General features: G+C 53.3%; 1 protein-coding gene across 4 annotated transcripts in view; it reads right to left on the bottom strand.

Moving 5' to 3' along the window:
- FBLN1 (fibulin 1) overlaps window positions 1-19,615 on the bottom strand; it is a 99,864-nt gene that overhangs the window by 72,051 nt on the left and 8,198 nt on the right. For all 4 annotated transcript variants that reach the window (XM_024239652.3, XM_024239650.3, XM_054543802.2 and 1 more), the window contains exons 2-4: window positions 11,791-11,896; window positions 4,878-5,013; window positions 2,547-2,709 (exon numbers count right to left, since the gene is read on the bottom strand). In XM_024239652.3, coding sequence (XP_024095420.1) covers window positions 2,547-2,709; window positions 4,878-5,013; window positions 11,791-11,896 — 405 coding nt within the window. The remainder of the gene's footprint in view (window positions 1-2,546; window positions 2,710-4,877; window positions 5,014-11,790; window positions 11,897-19,615) is intronic.

Raw genomic sequence — 19,615 nt, 5'->3', positions numbered from 1 at the left:
TGTCTCCTGATTGATTCTATCAAATGCTATTATGTGTTTGACAAGGGTTACTCTCCATTTCTGTACGTATTTGTCACAGGCCAGCACTGGTCTGGGGACCTTCTGCATGGCCCCCAGGAAGCACACAGCGGGTCCATGGCACTGGTAGCAGTGAGAGGACGGTGCGGCCGTGAAGGCAGGGAGCCCTCCCAGAGGAGGGAGCATGCAAGGATAGTCTGGGGCAAGGACTGAAGCAGATAAAAAACAGAGAGATAAAACATCTAACATCTGGAGCTGCAGAAAAGCCCAGAGACTGCTCACGCTGCAGACATAAATCAGTGAAAATCCACCCCCGAGACGCAGGAGAAATCCTCCACCAGCACGAATAGTTTGGGTTTGTTTAAAGTGAAAATGTCATCTCTGATTTCAAAAGCCAAGGAATGAGGCAGAATGTGGCCCCAATCCCTCCTGATGACTGTGACATCTGAAATCATCTCAGTGGCATCCATGGGGCCCTGGACTTGAAAAACTAAGAACAAGAAGTGAAAGATGAGTCCGCTGTGACCCGGGACCCTACAGCCTGGACTTGAAAACCTAAGAACAAGAAGTGAAAGGTTCTGTGTCACCCGAGACCCTACAGCCATCAGCTTGACTTAGAGACTACAGGTCTGAGGGTTCTTCCCTTTCCCCCCTTCCGGCACCTCCCTACCTCTTTATTTTATTATTGTTTTTTTTGAGACTGAGTCTCATTCTGTCACCCAGGCTGGAATGCAATGGCGCCATCTCGGCTCACTGCAACCTCCGCCTCCGGGGTTCAAGCGATTCTCCTTGCCTCAGCCTCCCAAGTAGCTGGGATTACAGGCGCCCGCCACCATACCCAGCTAATTTTTGTATTTTTAGTAGAGACAGGGTTTCCCCATGTTGGCCAGGCTAGTCTCGAACTCCTGACCTCAGGTGATCCGCCTGCCTCAGCCTCCCAAAGTGCTGGGATTACAGGCATGAGCCACCGTGCCCAGCTCACGCCTCTTTATTTTTTAAGAGAGTGGGGACAAAGCTCAGAGAGAGGAGGGAACAGGCCGAAAACTACACAGCAAGCTTGGCCCAGGCGGAGTCCTGCCTTCTTCCAGGTTAATTCTGTTACAGCACAAGAAACCATGGCCTAAGTGTAAGAGACTACTGGACAGCCACGAAGTCTCCTGAATCCTCTAACTGAACCACACAGAAATGGGCGGCACACAGCTGAGAGCGCTCTTGAAGCTGCTCTTGGGGTCACATGCCCCTTTGCTGAGTAAGTGTCTATGATTTGACAGAGCATAGCCAGCTATTAGCCAGCGATGGCCCCCAGCTGCTCGCCCATACATCATCCACTCCAGATGGAGAGAGCACTGGCCCGGAGGTGGAAGGCCAGGGTCTCCCTCCTCCACATGTCGGCCGTGTGATCTTGAGCATCAGACCCTCACCCAAGAAGTGAGAACAAAGCCAGCCACGCATGCTGCCCCGGGCAGCTGAAGGGACAAGGGGAGATGGTGAGGGCAGACACTTAGGGGGCCAGGTGCTGTACCCAACCCTTGACACCCAATCTCGCACTCCATCCTCCAAGCACCTGATGAAGTAGGACTGCAACTACCCCCACTTCCCAGATGAGGGGATTGAGGTACACATTAGGACCCAGATGGGAGCATGGATTTGTCCGATCCCAGATTCCAAGCACTCAGCATCACTGCAGGACAGCAGCTTTCAGATAAGGTCACAAACATGAATGGCTCCAACAACCGGAGTCAGTCCGTGCTGAGTTAAGGCAATGGTGACACGGATGCACATGTTACCTGTAATGGTTCATTTTAAGTGTCAATTTGGCTGGGGTATGGTACTCAAATATTTAGTCAAACACTAGCCTGGATGTTGCTGTGAAGCTGTATTTTAGAGATTAATATTGGCCAGGCACAATGGCTCACACCTGTAATCCTAGCACTTTGGGAGGCCGAGGCAGGTGGATTACCTGAGGTCAGGAGTTCCAGATCAGCCTGGCCAACATGGTGAAACCCCACCTCTACTAAAAATACAAAAATTAGCCAGGTGTGGTGGTGCACACCTGTAATCCCAGCTATTCGGGAGGCTGAGGCACAAGAATCACTTGAACCCAGGAGGCGGAGGTTGCCGTGAGCCGAGATCACACCACTGCACTGCACTCCAGCCTGGGCGACAGAGCGAGACTGTCTCAAAAAAAAAGAGACTAATATGTAAGTCTGTTGGTGCTGAGAAAAGCAGATCATCTGCATACCGTGGGTGGGCCTCACCCAATCAGCAGAAGGCCTTCAGAGAAAAAAGACTGGCCTCTCCGGGGAAGGCGGCGTTCTGCCAGCACACTGCCTTTGAACTCCAGCTGCAACGCCCCTCCCTACCTGGGGCTCCAGCCTGAAGTCCTGCCCTGCAGATTTTGGACTTGCCAGCCCCCACGATCACATGAGCCAAGTCCTTAAAATCTCTCTCTCTCCACTCTCGCTCTATATACACATCCTGGAGAACCTTGATACACTGCCCATTAGGGAAGGAAGGGGGAAAATTACCCGTTTCTTGGAGGCCTCCGACATCCAAATCTCCAGTCTCCTGGCTCTTGACGCAGCACGCCCGGAAGACCTGTCCACACTGGTAGCCGACCATGAGGCTGTACTCGCAGCTCTGGCCCTGGGCCTGGGCCGCCCTCCCCAGCAGACAGCAATGGCAGCACCTCTGCAAACACAGGTGGAGATCCCAGATGGAGGAGCGGGGCAGACAGCCCAGCGGGGTCCACGAGAGGCCTCAGGGGATGCCTCTCTGAGCCCCTTGTCCACACAACCTGTAGAGTGATGACTCAAGTCTGGCTTAGATACCACTTCTAAATGTCAGCAACAAATAGCAAAGCAAGGCCATCCCTCTACCCCAAATCATCTAGGTCCCAGTTTTGAAAGGAACCCTAAAGGGCCTGGCATCCACCTCCCCTCCCCACCAGGACATGCAATTGCACCCCTCAACATCCCTGCCCCGCCCAGCGACCACCCTGCTCTGCTCACACACCTCCAGCAAGGGGGAGCTTCTTATAGCACCATGCACCAGCTCCAAAGTTCTGTTCCTTTTGCACGGTCTGAGATTTCTCTACCATGCCCGGAAAAATGACACGCATGCATCTTGCCTCTCCGTTTTTGAGTTAGAGGGGTTCAGGCAGCAGGAACTGCACCGTGCATTTGAAAGCACAGGAACTTCAAGACAAGTCATCAAGCAAGGTCAAAGGACAGGGGGGCTGTCTGCCACCTGGACCCAGGTCCCAATAGTTACTTCCAAGTCCCTGTGGCCTCACACCTGAGGCCCAGAAGCAACATTTCCCCTGACACATGAAAAGCCCTGCTTCAGTCTTTATTAAGTGGTTATACTAAGAGGAGCACAGAACTTTCTAAACAGTCCCCAGCAGGAGCCGGGAGGTGTGGCTTTGCCTCAGTTATGTGGCGTTGATGGGTCTTCCAGGCTGCTTATTCTATGCCCTCCGCTGCCAGAAAGCATAAGGAGCATCAGTCACCTCGTCCATCTTTTGGGGTGTGAGTAATCCTTCCCGGAAACACAAGTCGCTCATCTGCCAAAGCGATCTGTTCCCACTCCTGCTAGAATGTTCTGTGCTTTTTCCACACCTCTCAAGTCTGGGGACATGGGCACAGCTGTGTGCCGGACCGACGGCATCTGCAAGGCCCAGCCCTGCATTGGGTGTTGGGTGTTGGGCGTGGGGACAGTCATGAAACGCCCAAAGTCCTGGTTCCCAGGCACTCCCACCCTCACCCCACCCAGCTCTCTCCTGGGCCAGAGCCCTGCCCTGTGAAAGCCCACGCAGGCCAAGGTGGGCAGGGGGCTCGGGACCCCCAACTCCTCTACATGGAGTCCCTCCACAGCCCAATCTATGTGGAGAATCCCCACAAAGGAGCTCCCACACCCTCTCCTGGAATCCAGACTTCATTCAGATTCTTGCTTCTTAAAATTATTCCATCACCTTCCTAACTAGGAACGGGAAGCTTCTTCCAGGGAATGCATTTTCGTCATCTGGCACTTCTAACAGAAGCCCAGCTTCCAAACCCGAGCTCCTCCAGGCCCAAGTTCCTCCTGGCCGGGCTTGTTTTCCTTGCTGGCTGGATAGCAAGGGAGGGATGGCCTGGACACCTTGGGTTTACTGCCCGTAGGCAATGCTGTCAGGCACCTTTCCACCTCTTGCAAAGACACAGCCCTTCCACGGCCATAGCGGTCCTGAGTGACCTGCTAGCACGTAGGGTCCTAGGAGCACTCAGGGAAGAGGACTATGCCATTTATTCACAGCTTACCTTCAGGGCAGGATCCCGTCTGGGTCCCTGACCGGACTGCAGAGAGGCCATTTTGGAGGGTGGGCCTCTCTGAACCCAGTTTCCTCTTCTAGGGTGCTTATAGAGGTCAGATCTTAGCAGAGGTCTTAGTGAGGGCCCATTTTTACCTCTGGACCCTGACTAGTCTGTGCGTAGAGAAGCCTGAGAGCCTCCTGGGTAGGGTGAGGGTGCCGACCCTGAACTGAGAAGAAGATTCTGGAAGCCCAGGAGGAGCCCTGCTTTGACTTCTGCGTCTGCCCAAAGTCTGGAGACAGGCGGTTCTCAGGGCAAGGCCAGCTCACTTCACCCCCCGGCCTCGTGGGAGACTCAGCCCCAGGTGTCCTCCGGGGTTTACGGCTACAGTGGAGGGGGAGAAACAGTGGGGTTCTCCACCTCCCTCCTGTCCCAGGAACCCCCAGCTGCTCACGAAGAAAGGTGGCCTGAGGCAGGGAGCGCTGACAGACAGTGCCGCTTGGCTGGGAGGGCCTGGGTCTGCCAACTAGTGGGGACGGACAGCAACCCCACACGGTCTTTGGCTCTCACCTTCACAAACGTGGCCTCCAGGCTGGCGTTGTCACCGTGGGGCGTGGCACAGTGGTCCTGCTCGTTGGCCAGGCTGATGCCCGTGGCACAGTGCAGCTCCTCCAGCTGGCTGTGGCAGCACTGCTCCTGCACCATCCTGTGGGCGAGGGGTGGGCTGGGCCAAGGCTCTGTGGGCAGGGGGCCCGGGGCACGAGATCCTCGGGGGTGGGGGTGCTCTCACCTTTGAGCCTCCCCTTCCCTGCTCCCACAGACACAGAGAGAGAAACACAAAGTGCCCCAGTGGCATACAGAAGGAGCTCAATTAGCATTTAGTTAGAAAGGCTTAGCCGGGCACAGTGGTTCACACCTGTAATGCCAGCACATTGAGAGGACGAGGTGGGAAGACCAGTTGAGCCCAGGAGTTCGAGACCAGTCTGGGCAATATGGTAAGACTTTCTTTCTTTCTTTTTCTTTCTTTCTTTCTTTTCTTTCTTTCTTTCCTTCTTTCTTTCTTTCCCTCTTTCCTTCTTTTTTTTCTCTTTCTTTCTCTTTCTCTTTCTCTCTTTCTTTCTCCCTTTCTCTCTCTCTCCTTCTCTTTCTCTTTCTCTCTTTCTTTCTTTCTTTGAGATGGAGTCAGGCTGGAGTGCAGTAGTGTGATCTCAGCTCACTGCAGCCTCTGCCGCTCGGGTTCAAGCGATTCTCCTGCCTCAGCCTCCCCGGTAGCTGGGACTACAGGCATGCGCCACCACACCTGGCTAATTTTTGTATTTTTGTAGAGATGGGGTTTCACTGTGTTGGCCAGGCTGGTCTGGAACTCCTGACCTCAGGTGATCCCCCCGCCTCAGCCTCCTAAAGTGTTGGGATTACAGGTGTGAGCCACCGTGCCCGGCCTCTTTTTTTACAAAAAGAAAGAATGCAGCATGGTGTCTGGAGTCAGAGTCAGGAGGCCCAGTTTTGTCACCAGAGTGGCTGCGTCACTCCTCTGAGCACTACGCTTCACCCGCAGAATGTTCCTGCTGATCTGAAAACCAAAAAGCGGCGGGGGGCTGACTCTGGGCCCAAACTTCCACCCCTTTATCAGGTTAAGCTCTTCTCAGTGCTCGTTCCATCTTCCAGGCTCAGAGCAAACAGCTTCTGAGAGTCCTGTTGGGTAGCCTACCCAAGGCCCCAGAGGGAGGGATGGTGGCTGCAATGGCACCTAGCTGCACAGCCCACGCCTCCCAGCCCTGCCGGGGCTCTGAGGAGAAGTCCTCGACCTGCCAAAATCAGCTCCTCCAACACAACCATGAGGCTGTGACAGCTAGGGGCTGGCGTGGGCAGGCTCCAAAGGCAATGAGCAGGAGAGAAGTGTGTCACGGGTGGCCCCTGACCAGACCCAAAATAACCCCAGCTCCGGCCAAAGCTAGAAAGGGCAGGAAGAGCCACTCAACCCGTGCCTCCAGGAGAGAGGGTGGGGGCCTCCCCAGCTTCCCTGCACTGCCAGCCAGCCCACCTCTGCACAAAAATGGCAGCTGCCAGTGCATCTTCCCCCAACCTTCCCTGGGGGACTGGAGGCCTGAACCCGGCTGCCCATGTGTCTCCAAAACTGCCTTCAGGTTCCGGGATGGAATTACAGAGCTGAGCTAGCACACATTTCACTCATGCTTTTGGTGGATTTGCAAATAACAGGTGTTTCACTAAACTGCCAGAGCAAGCCACCAGACATGCGTGCATCCATTCAAAAACTATTGGCTGGCCAGAAAATCACAAGTGTTGGTGAGGATGTGGAGATGCTGGAAGCCGTGTGCATTGCTGGTGGGAATGGAAAAGGGTGCAGCTGCCGTGGAGCACAGTTCCTCACAAAATTAAAAATAGAATAATCATAGGACCCAGCAAGTCCACTTCTGGGTATATATCCAAAGAACTGAAGCACGGTTTCAAACAGATACTTGCACACCCATGTTCACAGCAGTTTGTTGTCGTTTTTTTTGTTTTGTTTTGTTTTGTTTTTGAGATGGAGTCTTGCTCTGTCACCCAGGCTGGAGTGCAATGTTGCGATCTGGGCTCACTGCAACCTCCGCTTCCTGGGTTCAAGTGATTCTCCTGCCTCAGCCTCACAAGTAGCTGGGATTACAGGCACCCGCCACCATGCCCAGCTAATTTTTTATATTTTTAGTGAGATGAAATCTTGCCATGTTAGCCAGGATGGTCTCAAACACCTGACCTCAAGTGATCTGCCTGCCTCAGCCTCCCAATGTGGTAGGATTATAGGCGTGAGCCACCACGCCCGGCCTCACAGCAATATTATTTACAACACCCAAAAGGTGGAAGCAATCAAGTGTCCCAGGCACCTCAGGGTGTCCAGTTGCCTCAGGCTCACCCCCAACACCCCAGCCTCTATCTCACGGCCCCCTCAGCCACCTGGTTACCCTTGTATCTGGTGCTTCCTCCCTGGGACTGGCCCTTGCTGGCTCCACTCCAGCCACCCTGGCCGCCTTGCTGTACACACCCTCTCCTCTGGGCTCTTGCGCTGGCTGTTCCGTTGGCCTGGGATGCTCTTCCCACTTTCCATACTGCCCACGCCCCATTCAGGTCCTGGCACAGTGAGGCCAACCCCACGGCTCTAAAATTATAAACCCGCCATGAGCAGAAGCCCCTATACCTCCCTGTTTCCCCCACGGCACATCCTGCCTTCCTACAAACCATCAGACGGACTTATTACTTCCTTTGCATTCTGCATCCCCTGTAGAATGCCACCTCCACAAGGCCAGGGGACTTTGCATATTTCGTTCACCGATTTATCCCCGCTCACCAGAATGGAGCCTGGAACCTAGCAGGCCCTCAGTGAGATTTGCAAAATAAAGAAGGGGTGAGAGAAACGCTGGGCTGGAAAATGTCAGCTTGGGACCTGCTTTAGGTTTCACTGGATGTGTCCAAATTCCTCCAAAAGACGCTGAAGGACATGTGGGTTTAATCTAATCCAAGGTTTTAGGTGGATTTAGATCTGGATCCCAAGGAATGTCGGGCCTTGGTGGAGACCTAGAGTCAAGATGATTCATGATGGGAAAACATCAAAGCTGCCATCTTCTGACCACACCAAACATGTCTTTGTCGAAGCTGCAGGCTGCTTAACCCCTGCTTGGCTAGAGCCCATGGTTGCAGAGAGGTCGGCCTCTCCCTGCAGTCCTCTCTGAGCCTCTCACCCACTTAGGGAGCTGACACCCCCTCCTTTGGGCCCTATGGACCCTCAGGGCCTCACACCCTCGACTCCTGCCAGGAGGGCTGGCCTGGGCTTGCCTGCCTGCCCATGGCTTTCATCATGTCTCTTCCTGAGCATCAAGAACGAAAAAAGATTTGTTGAATGAACAAAAACTGATTTTACTTCAGCTGGTGAGCCTCACAGAAAGCCACTTCAAAAGAAGAGAATTTGGCTGGGCGCAGTGGCTCATGTCTGTAATCTCAGCACGTTGGGAGGCTGAGGCGTCAGATCACTTGAGGCCAGGAGTTCAAGACTAGCTTGGCCAACATGGTAAAACCCCCGTCTCTATTAAAAATACCAAAATTAGCCGGGCATGGTGGCAGGCACCTGTAATCCTAGCTACTCAGGAGGCTGAGGCAGGAGAATCGCTTGAACCCAGGAAGCGGAGGTTGTAGCAAGCTGAGATTGCGCCATTGCCCTCCAGTCTGGGCGACAGGGCCAGACTCCAACTCAAAAAAAAAAAAAAAAAAAAAAGAGCTAGCTAACACAACAGACAAACCAGGTGGTCAGTGATCCCTGTTTCTTACATCTTTTAAATATCACTATTAAGAGGATTCTTGTAAATCAGATTTGATTTCTGATCTGCCCTATCCCTTCCCTGCCTTCATTAAAAATGAAAATCTGTACAAAACTCATTAGAAAATCCCTTCATTAGCATCACTGCACTGCTGGCCACGCCCCGCACCCACAGCCCTTGCCTCACCCAGACAGGAGCTCTGACCTCCCCAGGTTGGGGAGGCTGAGGCGGGGTCCTGCTCACCCAAGGACCCCCACAGCCGCATCAGTGCCTGCCTCCTGAACCCTTATGTGGGCTCCGTCTCACTGTGACCTGGAGCCCAGGCTTAGCCTCTGATTGACACAGGCTTCGTGGGGTTTGGACCCCAATGAGAACAGGGTAAAGGGGAAGCACACAGGAAGGGCTGGAGGGCAGCGGACAGCACCTGGGGCCACAGGGCAGTGACGCAGGCAGAGCCGGGCAGCTCAGTAGCTCACTTGAGAGGCAGCCTAGGACAGGTATGTGGCCCCTGGCCTGTGTGTCCACTGGGATGAGTCAATGGGCCTCCTGGGGCCTAAGTGACACAACGGGCCAGTCATTTGCATCTGGTGACCCTGGAGTGGTGTCCTGGGCATTGAGCCACATGTTTCATGGACACTGTCATATGGAAACTCACGATACCCAGGAGTCTGGACTTGCACCCGCACTTAAAGAGAGAAGGAATGCTCCCTCAGCCATTCTGATGGTATTTCTTACATTCCAGGAAATCTAATGTATGTCTGAAATTTCTAAGAAGGCAATGTGTTTGTCCTCTGGGACTCAGTGGAGATTAAAGATAACCCCAAAATTGGCTGGGCGCAGTGGCTCATGTCCATAATCCCAGCACTTTAGGAGGCTGAGGCAGGAGGATCACCTGAAGTCAGGAGTTCGAGACCAGCCTGGCCAACACGGTGAAACTCTGTGTCTCCTAAAAATACAAAAATTAGCCTGGTGTGGTAGTGTGTGCCTGTAATCTCAGGTACTCGAGAGGCTGAGGCAGGAGAATCGCTTGAATCTAGGAGGCGGAGGTTGCAGTGAGCCAAGATCAACATACTGTACTCCAGCCTGGGCAACAGAGCAAGACTCTGTTTCAAAAAATAAAGAAAAAAGATAACTCCAAAATTTATCAAAGACATTGGTGAGTAGAAGTCAGTAATAACATCTGATAGTGACTAAAATCCCCATTCACAAGCAAGGCCCAGAGAGCTGCTGAATCTGCGACTTCAGTTCCTTTGTCTGCACGTTGAGGGGTTACACAGGCTGATGCCTCACTTTCTTTTATTTCAGTAAGTATTAATAAGAGTGGCTCCCTATTATGGGCTAAACTGTGTCTTCCCAAAATCCATCTGGTGAAGTCCTAAGCCCCAGTATCTCAAAATGTGACTCTATTTGGAGACAGCGACTTTAAATGGGTGATACGGTTAAATGAGGTCAATAGGGCAGGCTCTAATCCAATAGGACTCGTGTCCTTTGAGGAAGCGGTGAGCAGGACACAGACACACACACAGGGAAGGCCGTGTGAGGACACAGGGGGAAGAGGGCATCTACAGGCCCAGGAGAGGGGCCTCAGAAGAAGCCCACCCTGCCAACACCTCGGTCTCAGACTTCTGGCCTCCAGAACTATGAGGAGCCGGTGGTTGAGCCACCCTGCCCCTTATACTCTGCTCTGGCAGTCCTAGAAAACCAATACGTTGCCACGGTCTGGCTTTGTGGTGTTGGTTTCATAGGTGATCTCTGATTTTTTTCTTTTGACGGTGGGGGCACGGAGTATCACTCTGTCACCTAGGCTGGAGTACAATGTACAGTCTCAGCTCACTGCAGCCTCTGCTTCCTGGGTTCAAGCGATTCTCCTGTCTCAGCCTCCCGAGTAGCTGGGATTACAGATGCCCGCCACCACGCCCAGCTAATTTTTGTATTTTTACTAGAGACAGGGTTTCACCATGTTGGTCAGGCTGGTCTGGAACTTCTGACATCAGGTGATCTACCCGCCTTGGTCTCCCAAAGTGCTGGGATTACAGGGGTGAGCCACCATGCCCGGGTGATCTCTGATCATTATAACAACCCTGAAGAGGAGGTATCATGGTGCCTTTGAGCTGGCTCAGGTCACCCAGCCAGAAACCCCACCAGGTTGGTCCACCTCCCCAGCCCTTGTCCTTCCCGGGGCCAGGGTGGCTGCTGTCCGTGCAGGCGGTACACAGAAAGTGGGTGCTCCACACGGGCATTCTGGGGTTTTCACTATTATTTTTATGATGATGATCAGCATGACCCAATCTCATCATTTATTCCTTTTTTTTTTTTTTTGAGTTAGAATTTCGCTCTTGTTGCCCAGACTGAAGTGCAGTGGAGCGATCTCAGCTCACTGCAACCTCCACCTCCCAGGTTCAAGCGATTCTCTGGCCTCAGCCTCCCAAGTAGCTGGGATTACAGGCGCACACCACCACGCCCAGCTAATTTTTTTTTGTATTTTTAGTAGACACGGGGTTTCACTGTGTTGGCCAGGCTGGTCTCGAACTCCTGATCTCAGGTGATCCACCCACCTCAGCCTCCCAAAGTGCTGGGATTACAGGCGTGAGCCACCGCGCCCAGTTTCTCATCATTTATTCTAAGCTTACAGGGTCTCAGAATTTTCAGAGAGCTGGAGTCAATGTAGGGAGAGAAGAGTAAAATCAGTCGATCCAGATGTTGGCTACTGCAGAAGGTGAAAAACCGGCTGGTGAAACGCTTCACTCTGTGCCGGCTTATCGGCATTTGTGGGGTCTGTAGGTGGTCCGTGTTTCCGTTCGCAAGGCTCTTTAGTCACATCATCTCCTCTGCTCCCCCACAACTGCCCCCCTTTTTTTAAAAGAGCAAACTGACTTGCCCACAGTTGCCCAGCTGTGGCAGAGCAGCTGCAAGCCCAGATCTTCTTGCTCCCAGCCAAGTGAAAGAGACAGATACCCCAACAATCACAGAGTGGCACAGGAAGGGTGAGCCAAGGCCCGGTGCCAGGCCAGTGCCAGGAGGGACACAGGAGTCACCCACTGCAGCACCTGTAGCCTGGATGGATCCAGGCCTGGGTGTCCAGCCTCTCCCAAGAGGTCTGGCACACACTGTCCCTTCCTCCCCCACTTTTCTCTAAAGGAACATTGTTCCAGTGAAACAGTGGCCACTGGCAAACGTACCTGCATTCTTTGGATTCCGTAGCATATGGCAGCGAGCAATCCTTCTGATGAGTGGCCATCCGGTGTCCGTCCGCACAGCAGGCCTCCAGGAGGACATCCGCATCCACTGTGCAGGGAAGAGAACAAGCTGAGAGGTGGCTCACCACTCAACGGGCCACTCAACGGGTGGAGGGCCCTCCCAGATGCACCACCAGGACACGCATGTCCTTCTATCTTGACTACGGCATCAGGCTGAGGGCACATCCCTTAGTCACTCTGCAAACCAGTACTGAAAACCCCACCAGGCCCTAGCTGAGAGTCCACACCCCACTCCTTCCTAGAAGAAAGACCTGAATCCTCCTCCGTCTGAATCCAACTTGGACAGGGCTACGGCTCAGCCCCTAAGATCCAAGCACACATGGATCCCTGCTCCAGCCACACGCTGGAGATGCTGATGCGGTCCCTGTCCAGACAGGGTCCCTGCCTTCACCGTCCAGTGGGCAAGAAGACAGCCCCTGATGACAGAGGCACGGCCACGCTGCCGGCCAGCCCAGCCCAGCAGATCAGGAAACAGCCGACATGACTCTTTCCAGAGGAGAGACTGCGAACAGGGAGGGCTTCAAAATGCAACGAGCCGAGTCAAGTAAGAAGGTAAAAAAAAAAATTTCTTTTTTTTTTTTTTTTTCTGAGACAGAGTCTCTGTCGCCCAGGCTGGAGTGCAATGGCGCGATCTGAGCTCACTGCAACCTCCACCTCCCAGGTTCAAGTGATTCTCCTGCCTCAGCCTCCTGAGTAGCTGGGATTACAGGTGCCCACCACCACGCCTGGCTAATTTTTTGTATTTTTAGTAGAGATGGGGTTTCACCATGTTGGCCAGGCTGGTCTGGAACTCCTGACCTCGCGTGATCGGCCGGCCATGGCCTCCCGAAGTGCTGGGATTACACCGCACCCAGCCTAAAAACCACCATTTCTAGACCAGCTTCTGTGACCCACATCCATGTTTTCTCCTTTAATCTTGGGAGCAAAGGGGCAGGAGGGGGGACATAAGCCTCAAGCTACAGATGAGGAAACCGAGGCTGGTGATGGTTTCTGTCCTTGACTTATCACAAGACCCCCTCTTCTACAGAAACGGTGACCTGTGAGAAGTCTGGTGAGGACAGGACTGGCAAAGCAGAGAGCACAGGTTCAGGAGTAACTGCAGCCTGGCCATCTTATCTCCCACTCGCAAAAAGGGCAGATGAATGGGTTACGCTCCAAGCAGCCGGCCCACACCCTCAGAGCCAGGCCACAGCCCAAATGAGCTGGGCACACAGGCCCTTGTGCCCCATGCCCCAGCCCAGGCTACAGCCCCAGTGGGCACCCTCCCAGCCCCTCAGCTCACAGAAGGGAGACGACCCCATTGTGCCCCGAGGGAGGAGCGGCCAGGTGCCAGGTGCCCACATACTTGGCCCTCATTCTAAAGGACTCAAATGCCAGAAAGCATTAGCACGACAGCCCCAGCTGCTGGGCAGAAGGTCACCTCTCGGCAGGATGTTACAAAACTGGGCTTTAAGAAGCACCACTTTTCCTTCCTAATGGCTTTCCGGCCCCTAGAGGGTAAATCCCACTGGGCTTGGCAGCGTTTCCGCACACACAACTGTGGGTGCTCTGCCTGAATGCATTCTTCTTCCAGGATGGGCCCTCGGGGTGGCCCAGAGGGAGGCTGCTGTCTGCTGGGTGCGGCAGTGCCTTGCTAAACCACCCTATCGGTCATCAGCCTATCGGTCATCAGCCACCATAAGCACTTCTAGACTATGCGGCCTTCAGATGCTCCATCCCGTTCTCAGCAGGGGAGGAGGAGAAACTTGCAGAAACATTCCAGAATGGATAAGGTCAGTGCACGAATGAGCTAGGGCTCAGCCAGGCCATTCCACAAGGCCAGGAGGAGGGGGTCTCACCTAGAACCATGTCCCCCAGTGACAACTTCTGGGCTTTCCCTTTTCCCCAGGGCTTCCAGGAAACTCAGAGCTGCTTTCTGCAGTGCAAGGTAGACCCACCCTTCTGACTCTCGCCCGGCTCCCCCAGGCTGGCAGGAGGAGTCCTGCAGTGGCGTGGGTAAGGATGAAGGTTCGTCCCACAGCAAAGCCCAACAGTTTCCAGCAGCCTGACCACTCAGCCCCTCTCCCACCTCAGGTGTCCCCTCTCCAACGATGCTGTTCGGTGAATGTGAGATTCACCAGGAGCCAGAGCTAACGTCAAGTTGTCTGGAGTTGCCTCCCAGCACCAAAGGAAAAGTCATCAGGAGTGACAGCCACGTTATCATGGGGATAACCTTGAATGTTCCCATTCATTCATTCATTCATTCTTGCTCTAATTCACTAAGAAAAGCAAAAGCACTCACTAAGCCAAGGACCTTATCTGTTACAGACGAGACAGGCCATGGTGCACTCCTGGATGAACACGATGTGATCCAGCCATGTGGGCTGACAGCGAGGCTGCTCTCCCCTGTGCGGCCAAGCCCGGTTCCCATGTCTGTCCCCACACTCCCCTCACCCCTTCTCTGGCCAGGCCCACTCAGCCCCCACCTGCAGTTTCACCCTCGTGTCTTCCGCAGCCCATCTCCTATCCTAGCCCGCCTCCCATTCCCTGTCACCCTCTCCTGGCCGCCTGCCTGCCTACCCTGCATGGCTCACCCGAGCCCTCTGTTCCCATATCACCTCGTGCCTGGCGCATGTCTCCCCACCCTCCAGAACCCTGCCTGCCTGCCTTACCCTCATAGCCACAAATGTCTTGGGGGCAGGCTCTGTCTCCTGTCCTTGTATACCCCCGGCATCCATGCCAGCATGTGGCAGCTACAGAGCTGAGTAGAAACAGCGTAAGCTTTGGAGCCAAACAGCCTTTGGTTCCAATCCCAGCTCCAGCACTTTCTTGCTCTCTTAACCCTGGGCAGGCAGCGTCGCCTCTCTGAACCACAGCTTCCCCAGTGGGAAAACGGGGCTTGCACTATCTTCCCAGGGTTACTGAGAAGAGGGATGCACTTTAGAAAGTTCCAAGCACACAGAAAGTTCTCTGTAAACAGTGGCTGGAGAATTAAACCATCGAAGGGGATTGACTTATCACTGCTCATAAGAAATGGGGAGACACAGCGGGGTGCTGGCGTGCGGAATCCCCCGCAGGTGAGCTGCGGCCCCAGAGCCTCCTTCAGACTCTGAGAAAGGAAAACACAGGGAAGGGCAGGCTCCCATGGCCCTGGGAATTTTGCACCCAGAGCTGCAGAAACGGTTTGGAAATGCTTCCTGCTGGGGAGTCTGGGTACTGTGAACCTCACTCTCAGCAGGACAATCAAATGTGAAGTCCTTCGGTCTTCCAGAAATTCAGAAGGCAGCTCCCATGTTCTGAGCAGCCCCAGAGCTGAACTCTGCAGAGCAGAGCTGTCTGGGGGTTGTTCCCGAAGGGAGCTGAGCTCATCCCATCATTAGCCAAGGGAGAGCTCCTGCACAGCCCCGTCAGAGAGTCCACGAAGAGCCGAGCAGGGACCATGGCCAGCTTGGATGGTAACAAGGCAGAGGCATGGGGAGGGGACCCAAGAAGTGGACGATCATCCTCACTGTAACACTCACCAATCTATTGCCAGGCCCTGACCAACAAGGGCCTACAGACAAGGCCCCTCTCATTCACCGGCTCTCACTCCTCAACCCCTTCCATTCTTTCTGCTATCCTCCAGCCTGGGCTCCAAATGGAATTAAGAACAGAGGAAGGTGAAAAGCATCAAGTCACCAGTGACATGAACATACGTGTTAAGGTGTCCCTGTTCCCACCCAGGCTGTGCTGCACCCACAGCAAACCAGTGTGCGACCAGCTCCTCACAGGGCTCAGTGGACACTGGAGGCCCCCACGCCCTCCTGCCCACTGCTCTCACCCACAGCTCCTGGGCCCTGGGTTCTGGCATCAGGCTCAGTCCTGGCAGCCTCCAACACTGTTCTTTCTTGCTGCTCCTGAATTAAAACCTCCTTCGGGGCCAGGGATGGTGTCTTCCTCCTCTCACTGTCCATGTCGCACCTGCCCATGCCCAGCACAAACGTCATGGTTCAGTAAGCACCAGTTAAACAGAGCCAGGACAAGGGGCCCCATCTGCAAGACCACTCTTGACATGCAAAGGCTGCTGGGGCAAGATCCTCTGCCCCACAAACAAGCGTCCTCCTCCTCCATCGTCCCAGCGGGTGGAGGCAGTGACCCCCAGGAAAATCCCTAGGGGCTGGAGCCCACCAACACAAAATACGGGGCTGGTTAGAATTTCAGCAAAAGCCAGGGATGAGCTAGGGGTAGGGGAGTGGCTGAGGCTACAGAACTGCCAGTTTCTTAGCCTTGGAGATGTGCCTCGATTTCCCTGGTGGACTCAGCACTGGTTACCTCCCACCCATTAGAGGAAAACTGAGCTTCAGGGAGAAGAGGGGCCTGGCATCATGGCTCCATATGCCAACAAAAGTACTATCTGCAGCAAGTTAAAGATGTGTGTAGCCCACACAAGAAAAGGTGTGTCATTAACGTGGGTTCCAAAACAAGGGCACCAACCTCTTTACAAGCTTACCTTGGGACAGGGCAGGAACAAGTTCCCTGAAGCACAAAACCAACTCCGCTCCCACCCCTCAGACATATCCTTTCCAAGACACATTCCGACTACAAACAAAAAAAAGTTGTCTCTGTCCCATTTTAAATAAACAAGCTTGGCCAGGTGCGGTGGCTCACGCCTGTAATCCCAGCAGGTCGAGGCGGGAGGATCATGAGGTCAGGAGTTCAAGACCAGCCTGACCAACATGGTGAAACCCCGTCTCTACTAAAAATACAAAAATTACCAGGCGTGGTGGCGCACGCCTGTAATCCCAGCTACTTAGGAGGCTGAGGCAGAAGAATCACTTGAACCTGGGAGGCAGAAGTTGCAGTGAGCCAAGATCACGCCACTGCACTCCAGCCTGGGTGACAGAGCAAGACTCCGTCTCAAAATAAAATAAAATAAACAAGCTTTACTCTGGTTACGAAAATCAAGAAAGGCCAGTAAGGCAGGTACGGTGGCCCAGGACAAGAGTACCTATGAGGTCCCTAGAGGAGTTAAATTTGTAGGGAATTCGTCAGAGACAGGAAGTAAAAGGATGGGTGCCGCAGGCTGCGGGAGAGAGGACAGGGAGTTAAGTATTTAACCGTTTGGGAATATGAAAAGTTCTGGAGATGGAGGGTGGTGATGATTGTACAATAATGTGACTATATTTAATACCATTGGACCGTACACTTAAAAATGGTTAAAATGGGCCGGGCGCAGTGGCTCACGCCTGTAATCCCAGCTACAATTAGCCGGGTTTGGTGGGGTGAGCTTGCAATCCCAGCTACTCAGGAGGCTGAGAGGCAGGAGAATCACTAGAACCTGGGAGGTAAAGGTTGCAGTGAGCAGGGATTATGCCACTGCATTCCAGCCTGGGCGACAGAGTGAGACTACATCTCAAAAAAAAAAAAAAAAAAAAGGAAATGGTTAAAATGGCAAATCCTATGTGATGCATATTTTACCACAATAAAAAGTACATTTATTAAGCAAAATAATTTAGTGTTTGTTGGTCATCTTATAACATCCTGCATTAGGAAAGCAATCGATGTTTTCCCCGTTGACTTACTTGCCTTCTTCAATCAATGTTGTTTTCATGCAGTAATCTGAACAGTGTCAAGCGAATTAATTTAGTAGATTGTATTTCAGAATGTTCTGTACAGCAGTTTGACAGTGTATGCAATGGTTTACATGGCAAGCTATGAAACTTCAAATGAGACTTAAAATGTTCAGTAAAAAATAGATTGCAACTTTGCAACCAAAATAAAGATGATTTAACAACTTTAAAAGAACAACAACAAAAAGGCCAGGCATGGTGGCTCAAGCCTATGATCCCAGCACTTTGGAAGGCAGAGGTGGGAGGATCGCTTCAGCCCAGGATTTCAAGGTTGCAGTGGGCCATGACTGCACCACTGCACTCCAGCCTGGGGGACAGGGGAAGACCCTGTCTCAAAACAAACAAAAAAACTAAAAACAAAAGAACACCCTGAGGATCACAGCTCCCCCGTGTGTCCTGTGAGGGTGGGGCGATGGGGGTGGGGAAGGGCCTGGGGTCCAGCCCCACCCTGGCTGTGCCTCCTGCATCCCTGCAGGCATTTCCAGTTGCCCCTTTGCCTGGGGATCGGGTCACCTGTGGATATCCAAACACCGGGCGTCCTGAGCTTCACTGCCCCATCACACAGGCTGGGGACCATCTGAGGCCCACAGAGGCACCTCCCACCTCACTCTCCTACCCGCCTGCTCATTGAGTCCTACCCCATGTGATGCCTTCTCAGTGCCTGCCCAGGACCCTCGGCCAGGCTGGGGTGGGGACAAAAAGGGGACTGGGGCTAACAGATTCCCCACGCCAACTCCACGCCTCATGGGTACCAAGAGTTCTGCGGGGGTCGACAGCATCCAACCAACTGCCTGATCAGTCAGAACCCCCACCTTCAGAAGGGTGTCAAATCAAGGCCATTTGTACACAAACCCTAGGACAGCTGAGCAGCCCTGGAACACTGTGAGTCAGGAGGATCACGTGGGCCAACCGAAGCCACGCCTGCTTCTTCCATCCCAGACCACCAACAGCTGTGAGCAGCTCTGAGATCCAAAAATTACCTCTGACCAGTCCCACACTGGACACCCACCCAAGCAGAACAGGCACTCGCTGGTAACTCGACACCCCGTCACTGGGCTGTGGGGGATCAAGAGAGAAGCAGGGCCTCAGGGGACCTGGAATCTTCTCTCCCAGACCATTTCCTGTTGTTTCAGAGGAGTTTCAATCAACCAGTCTCAATCTCACCACTGCATCTGACCAAATGAGTTAGATTCAAAGCATAATATTCGATACAACCCAAGAGCAAACTCTCGCAAAATCTTGTTAACCTTCAACTCGAATGTTCCCAGGGAAGGCAACACTGCGGGTTAAAACTCCTCAGCCTTGAATCCGGCTCCCTCCCTTACTAAGACTCAGAGAGCCTCACTTCCTTCATCTGTAAAAATGGGGGAAGAGGCCGGGAGCAGTGGCTCACGTGGGTAATCCCAGCACTTTGGGAGGCTGAAGTGGGCAGACATCACTTCAGGCCAGGAGTTCGAGACCAGCCTGGCCAACATGGTGAAACCCCGTCTCCACTAAAAATACAAAAATTAGCTGGGCATGGTGGCGGGTGCCTGAAATCCCCGCTACTCAGGAGGCTGAGGTGAGAGAATCACTTGAACCCGGGAGGCAGAGGTTACAGTGAGCCAAGATCACGCCACTGTACTCCATCCTGGGTGACAGAGTGAGACTGTCTAAAAAAAAAAAAAAAAAAAAAAAAAGCCAGGCATGGTGGCTCATGCCTGTAATCCCAGCACTTTGAGAGGCCAAGGCAGGTGGATCACCTGAGGTTGGGAGTTTGAGACCAGCCTGACCAACATGGAGAAACCCCGTCTCTACTGAAAATACAAAATTAACCAGGCGTGTGACGTATGCCTGTAATCCCAGCTACTCGGGAGGTTGAGGCAGGAGAATCACTTGAACCCAGGAGGCAGAGGTTGCAGTGAGCTGAGATCGTGCCATTGCACTCCAGCCTGGGCAACCAGAGCGAAACTCCATCTCAAAAAAAAAAAAAAGGGGGAAGATTGATAAGATAATCCAGGAAAAGTGCTTACATCAGCACACTGACCACAGGAAAAAACAGAAGCTTCAAAATTAAACAAAGGGAAAAGTTATCACACCAGGATTGGGAGAACATTCTTTTTCAAAGGAACCACACACTCCCCAAGGCTGACATGGTGCCCGATGGCCAACACGCCACC

The sequence above is a fragment of the Pongo abelii genome, chromosome 23, assembly GCF_028885655.2.
Source record: "Pongo abelii isolate AG06213 chromosome 23, NHGRI_mPonAbe1-v2.0_pri, whole genome shotgun sequence".
In the NCBI taxonomy this organism is placed as follows: domain Eukaryota; kingdom Metazoa; phylum Chordata; class Mammalia; order Primates; family Hominidae; genus Pongo; species Pongo abelii.
Note: the sequence above shows the minus strand (reverse complement) of the source record. Positions and strands in the feature narration are given on the sequence as shown.